This window comes from Nicotiana tabacum, chromosome 18 (genome assembly GCF_000715075.1).
Source record: "Nicotiana tabacum cultivar K326 chromosome 18, ASM71507v2, whole genome shotgun sequence".
Classification (NCBI taxonomy): Eukaryota; Viridiplantae; Streptophyta; class Magnoliopsida; order Solanales; family Solanaceae; genus Nicotiana; species Nicotiana tabacum.
Window position 1 is genome coordinate 42,763,711 of NC_134097.1, and position 6,610 is coordinate 42,770,320.

At 39.0% G+C, this 6,610-nt stretch overlaps 1 protein-coding gene across 1 annotated transcript; it reads right to left on the reverse strand.

The window, feature by feature from the left end:
- Positions 1-2,862: 2,862 nt before the first annotated feature.
- Positions 2,863-6,285, reverse strand: LOC107762312 (tRNAse Z TRZ4, mitochondrial-like). Its single transcript, XM_075236813.1, has 8 exons — positions 6,056-6,285; positions 5,545-5,946; positions 5,176-5,444; positions 4,968-5,103; positions 4,819-4,866; positions 4,250-4,653; positions 3,476-4,121; positions 2,863-3,248 (listed from the first exon to the last, which is right to left on the reverse strand). The coding sequence occupies exons 2-8, from the start codon at positions 5,899-5,901 to the stop codon at positions 3,024-3,026; spliced, it is 2,085 nt and encodes a 694-aa protein (XP_075092914.1). The 5' UTR covers positions 5,902-5,946; positions 6,056-6,285; the 3' UTR covers positions 2,863-3,023.
- Between the last annotated feature and the right edge of the window lie 325 nt (positions 6,286-6,610).

Here is a 6,610-nt window from a genome sequence, read left to right on the forward strand (position 1 = left end):
CCAAACCTAAAACATGTTGAATTAGGTTTGTGCGAAGATTGCATTTACGGGAAACAAAAGAGAGTTAGTTTCTCAAATGTGGGAAGGACGCCAAAGAAAGAGAAGCTGGAACTAGTGCATACAGATGTGTAGGGACCAGCTCCTGTAACTTCTCTAGGAGGCTCACGCTATTATGTCACCTTCATTGATTATTCCACAAGAAATGTATGGGTTTATTTTCTGAAAAATAAATCTGATGTGGTTGTTACCTTAAAAAGATGGAAAGCTGAAGTTGAAAATCAGACAAATCTAAAGTTAAAATGTCTGAAGTCTGACAATGGATGAGAGTATAATAGCCAAGAGTTCAAAGCATTTTGCTCGAAGAATGGGATCAGAATGATCAAGACAGTTCCTGGAACACCGGAACAAAATGGTGTTGCTGAGAGGATGAACAGAACCCTAAATGAACGAGCCAGAAGTATGAGAATACATTCTGGATTGCCGATGTATTTTTGGGCCGAGGCTGTTAACACAGCAGCTTACCTCATAAATAGGGGACCCTCTGTACCACTGAATTTTGAAATTCCTGAGGAGGTATGGACAGTAAAGAAGGTAACTCTCTCACATCTGAAAATTTTTGGTTGTGTTGCTTATGTGCATGTAAACTCTAATGATAGAGATAAGCTTAATCCTAAAGCCAAAAAATGTTTCTTTATTGGCTATGGTGATGATAATTTTGGTTATCGGTTTTGGGATGATCAGAATAGAAAGATCCTAAGACACAGGAATGTCACATTTAATGAAAATGTGATGTACAAGGACAAGCTTGAAGTAGAACCAACCAACACCAGCAAACAGACAATGTCTGAAACAGTTGAGTTAGAAGAAATCTCAGAAAATGAAGTGGCTAAAGGGATTACAACTGATTCTGAAATTGAAGATAAAGAACCAGAAGCCCAATTTAAAAAAGAACTAGAAGCCGAACCTGGATCAGAACCAGAACTGGAACCAGAGATAGAATCAAATGCAGAACCAATTCTGGAATTAGAACCTGAATCAAATTCGGATTCTGTTACTCATGAACCTGCATTGAGGAGATCTAAAAGAGTCACGAATGCTCCAGATAGGTTAACTCTCTCTCTTCACTATTTACTTCTTACTGATGCTGGAGAACTAGAGAATTTTGTTGAAGCAATGCAGGTGATAGACTCTGATAAGTGGAAGCTAGCCATGAAAGAAGAGATGAATTCTCTTCAAAAGAATAAAACATGGATACTTACGGAGTTACCAAAAGGAAAGAAGGCATTGCAAAATAAGTGGGTGTACAGAGTCAAGGAAGAGCATGATGGTAAGAATAGATACAAAGCACGATTAGTAGTAAGTCTTTCAGCAGAAGGAAGGAATTGACTACATCGAGATCTTCTCTCCTGTAGTCAAATTAACTACTATCAGGTTGGTGCTAAGTATCGTAGCCGCAGAAAATTTGCCTTTGGAGCAGCTAGATGTTAAAACTGCTTTCTTGCATGGTGACCTTGAAGAAGACATCTACATGAAGCAACCTGAAGGTTTTCAAGTTTCTAGTAAAGAAAACCTTGTGTGTAAGTTGAAGAAGAGTTTGTATGGTTTGAAACAAGCTCCCCGACAATGGTACAAGAAATTTGATGGATTCATGTATAAAAATGGTTTCACACGATATGAGATGGACCATTGCTGTTATATCAAAAATCATGATAAATCCTATATCATTTTACTGTTGTACGTTGATAATATGCTAATTGCAGGATCTAGCATAAACGAGATCAATTTGGTTAAGCAACAACTAGCGGAGGAGTTTGAAATGAAATACTTAGGACCAGCTAAGCAAATGCTTGGGATGAGGATTAGCAGAAACAGGTCAGAAGGAACCTTAAAATTGTCTCAAGAAAAGTACATACAGAAGGTACTAAGCAGGTTCAGTCTTCATGATGCAAAGACCAGAAGCACTCCACTCGGAAGCCATCTAAATCTGTCAAAGGACCAATCACCTAAGACAGATGAAGAAAGGAAGTACATGTCCAAAGTTCTGTATGCTTCAACAGTAGGAAGTTTGATGTATGATATGGTTTGAACTAGACCTGACATAGCCCATGTTGTTGGAATTGTCAATAGATACATGTCAGATCCAGGAAAGGAGCATTGGGAAGGTGTAAAATGGATATTGCGATATCTCAAAGGCACCTCAGGTATGGCACTTTGTTTTAAAAAAAGCAATATTATCTTACAAGGTCTTGCTAATGCAAATTTAGTCGGCGATCTGGATAGTCGAAAAAGTACCATGGGCTACGTGTTCACCTTGGGTGGTACTGCTGTTAGTTGGATGTCCACACTTCAGAAAATTGTTGCTCTATCTACCACTGAAGCAGAGTACATGGCAATCTCAGAAGATGGAAAAGAGATGATTTGGCTCAAGAATTTTCTTAAAGAGCTAGGTAAAGAGCAGGACAATTGTGAGCATTTCAGCGATAGCCAAAGTGCAATTCATCTTGCCAAAAATCCAGTGTTTCATGCAAGAACGAAGCATATCCAGTTGAGGTATCATCATATCTGAGAGTTGATAAACGAAGGAACTCTTTCCCTGCAGAAGATACCAGGATCAAAGAACCCGTCAGATATGTTGACCAAAGTTGTCGGTGTTGACAAACTGAGGCTGTGCACTGCCTCAGCTAGCCTTCAAGACTGATAGAGTGAAGGCGCCACCAAAGAATAGCAAATCTTTCTTTATTTTCTTTCTTGATGTAACATAGTTTTGAGGGGGAGATTGATAGGACCAAACCTATTGTTGTATGTGAAAGTAGACAAAACAAAAGAAAGAAAAATCAAAAAAAGATGAAAATATGATGTAAGTGCTTACATCGACATTCTTGTGATGTAAGCACTTACCTCGACATTCTTATGATGTAAGCGCTTACATCGGCAGGGCATTCAAATGCCTATAAATAGGGGTCTACATTTTCATTTGTAGATCATCCAAAAACTTCTTCTTTCTCTCTTCAATTAATAAAGAGCTATTCTTTGTGGGCCGTGGAGTAGGCAAAAATTGTCGAACCATGTAAATCTTGTCTTGTCTTATGCAATTTATTGCTTTTCTCTCTTAAATGTTCTTTTCCTTCTATTAGCTTGACACACTTCCCAACAGTATGCACCAGCAGAACGTCCACTTCTATAGCTTCCTTAATTGTGCTGTGATTTCTTGTTATAGACTCCTCCAACAGGCCATCCTCGAAGGTCACCTGCAGATAATATACTAGTATGTCAATCGTCAATTGGTAGAATTTATGCACTTTGCTTAACAAAGGATAATTTACTGTACCAAAATGATACTAAAACTAAAATCTAAGCCATGAGTTACTATCTGAATAGCCAACTTGTTTTTGACACAAGGGAAAGTTGGAACATAACTGATCCCTAACGTGACCTGCCCGATGAATAAAAAAAATCTGCACAAGTTTGCACTGACCTCATGTATAAGAATCGTTGCTCCAAGAGATGCTTCTATAACTTCTGAGCATGGCCTCGTGTCACCAGAGTACACAACCTTCCAACCTGGTACTACTTTTCCGCAATTCATTCTTTCTGCTGATTCTAAGATGATACCAAATGCCTTAGGACAGGGTACAATAGGGAAGCTGATGAATCTCACTAGCCCTGCTTCACTTAGAACTTTCTTGAAATGCTTCAGCAATTTTATGTCATCAACTGGAGTGCTTGGCTTCATTATTTTTGAACAGCGCATCAGAGAACTGTCTTCAGAAAGAGAAGTCAACACAGAATGATCTCTACATTCATCATTCATGCCCTCAGAACTCATTTGATGATCCTTGTCAAAAATAGAGTCAGCTTCCACATAATCCCACTTAGCTACTGTAGTGCTCCTACAGTCGAGGAACAGCATGTCTAGGTCTTCTAGTTTTTTATAATCCTTGAGAAACTCCCCAACCTGCTCTGGCCCAATAACCAGCATGGGTTCATGGGGTACTCCCTTCAACAAATCGCGTCTCAAAGCAAGTATTCGTGCCAAACCTGTGTGGTGATCAGCATGGATATGAGAAATCCAAATGCATTTAAGATTTCTAACTGCACTGTCTGCACCATTGATGCCATATGTGTCAATGTTATTAAATAAATTAATTCATGCGGTTGAAAGAAGGTATGGAGTGAAAAACAAAATAGAAAAATGATAAAAGAGGTTCTGAACAATACAGCATAAATCCTAAGAGTCCAATGCTATTACCTCCTCTTGAGTTGCGCCAGGGTTCCTTCTCCACAATCAAGGAGTAAGCCCCCTTTAGAGGAAAGATTAAAATAGATGGAACTGACATTTCGATATTTTGAAGGTATAGAAGAACTGGTGCCCAGAAAAACAATCTCCAGATCATCTCTCTGGACATTTTCCAGACACCTAGGGGCAGCATGTCTAGCCAACGATGGATCTCCAGTCATGACTTCACTGTCCTGCCTGGTGAACAATTCCGCCTCATCTTCTTTAGGTTTGTGCCAAAATGTGCTTATGTTCTTTGCAGCATCAGCAATCTCAGGAATCTCTGAAAGTAACTCTTTAACGAACACTGAGGAGGTCATCCTATTTTGAACACTTGATCTGTCCAATCCCAGACGTCTAGGAGGACGTAAGGTGAACTGTTCAACAGGTCAGACAAGAAAAGTTCATTACAAGAATGGCCATGCAAGGGTATACTTTTGCTCCTTTTGAAAAGTAAATATGGTTTCCAGCACATTATAGTGCTGATGATTTATAATACTGTTACCTTTCCTAGAAAAATTTAATCCTGGAGTCAACAATACCTTTAAGAGATTTTCAGCAGATATGCCACAAACCTTCGAGATAGAACCCTGCAACGACAAGCATCATATCACCTGTTTTCCTCGGGTATTTAAGAGTTCTCACAAGTGACTATCAACTTTTAGAGCTTCAAACAAACCTCCACTAGTACCTTGAAATTTGGTGCTGCAACATCATCATTCTGAACAGAAAAAAGACTAGGAGCAGGAAAAAGTTGCGGACACAAATAATGCAGTCTTGTGGCTATTCTCGCACTAGATTCTAGAATTGGAGTTGTTTCATGCTTCCTGTGACAGAATGACTAAGAACCAGTGTTGATATGTAGAAATCTGAAATAATCATGAAGAGAAGTTACTGACCTTGTAGTTCTTGCCATAATATGTTGGGCAGAACCAAATTTTCTCATCAATTTCTCATAAATTGGACTGCTGACAACAGTAGCAGGGCTCAAATGAATGATGCAGTTCACAACCTTGGTGGTCTCTTGGGAGTTACTTTGGGAATCTGAATAATAGGCATTAAGAGCTTGTGCAGACAGTAACTCTTGTGCATGAGGTTCTATTGGACAGTCAACAATCAGTACAATGGGACCAGGAATAGGTGGGCCTATTACATCATCTGGATGGACCTGAATGAGGCAAAATGAAAGTCAGCTGCAATTTAATAACGAGGCACAAGAACTGCAGAAACGAAGTGTATAATGTAGTTCTAATGAGTGTAGAACTGACCTCGATATCCAGAAGATCTGACTTCACACTGATCCCATTTTGCAGTTGTCCAAGCTTTCTCCCCTTTTTGAGTCCGCAAGCTTTAGCCTTTCTGGGGTCAAACTCCCCTCTGATGTCATGTAGGTTACAAATATATACAATGGAGGTATCATTTGAACTAAAATGAGATCCATCCAAATGAGTCGGTGTTAGGAGAATAGCTGATATACTAACTGCCTTGAACTTGCCTTCAGCTTGCAGCTCCTCCGCATGTAGTGAGGAAGCTAGTGCAGCTCCATTTCCATGAACCATAACATTGTCACTTCGTGGGATGATATGTGCTTTGACCATGGTAGCATGAGGGACAAAATTCTTCATTGCGTTAACCAATAAATCAAGATTTGGAGGACCCCATATGTCAACCTTAAAAGACCAATAGAGATGCTTTTTTAGTAAATAATAGCACCACCGTCGCTTTCATTTTAGTGATAAGTATCATATGAAAATAGGAGAGGTAAGCACTGGTACTCACATGCTCAGTACTCTCAGGACTTCCATTTTTTATGCCAGCCAAAGACAATAGCAAACCTGAGACGCAGTGGATTAGGGATCATGAGGAAAATGATTTCACGAGAGATTTGATTCTTGAGAACTGTGATAAATTGTACTCCTTCCGTTTAAATTTAGATGACGTAGTTTGACTTGGCACAAAGTTTAAGAATAAAAATAAGACTTTTAAAACATGTTGTGCTAAAAGCTTGAGGGGCAAAATCTTAGTGGGGCCATAATATTTGTGCGGCTATAAAAGCTTCTTGTTAAGGGTAAAGTGGGTAGAATAAAAAGTTTAAAGTTAAATTGTTTCTAAATATAGAAATGTGTCATTCTTTTGAGAACGAATTAATAAGGAAAGTGTGTCATCTAAAGTGAAACAGAGGGAGTACCATATAGAAAATCAATTTAATTCTCTAAGAAAACTAAAGGGACAAAACAAGTTTGTGGGAGTAAGCAAGCTGAAGAGATAATGAAAACAGTGCACAGGATAATAACCTGAACATAGGCTTCGGTATTTTGGCGACTAGTGCTGCCA

Excerpts from the sequence above, each read along its gene's own strand:
- LOC107762312 (XM_075236813.1), bottom strand. The coding sequence starts at position 5,901 with ATGAAGAATTTTGTCCCTCATGCTACCATGGTCAAAGCACATATCATC. Across the intron at positions 4,654-4,818 it reads CTGCTGAAAATCTCTTAAAG|TTCACCTTACGTCCTCCTAG; the intron begins GTATTGTTGACT and ends CCTGTTGAACAG. Across the intron at positions 4,122-4,249 it reads CTGGCGCAACTCAAGAGGAG|ATATGGCATCAATGGTGCAG; the intron begins GTAATAGCATTG and ends TAACATTGACAC.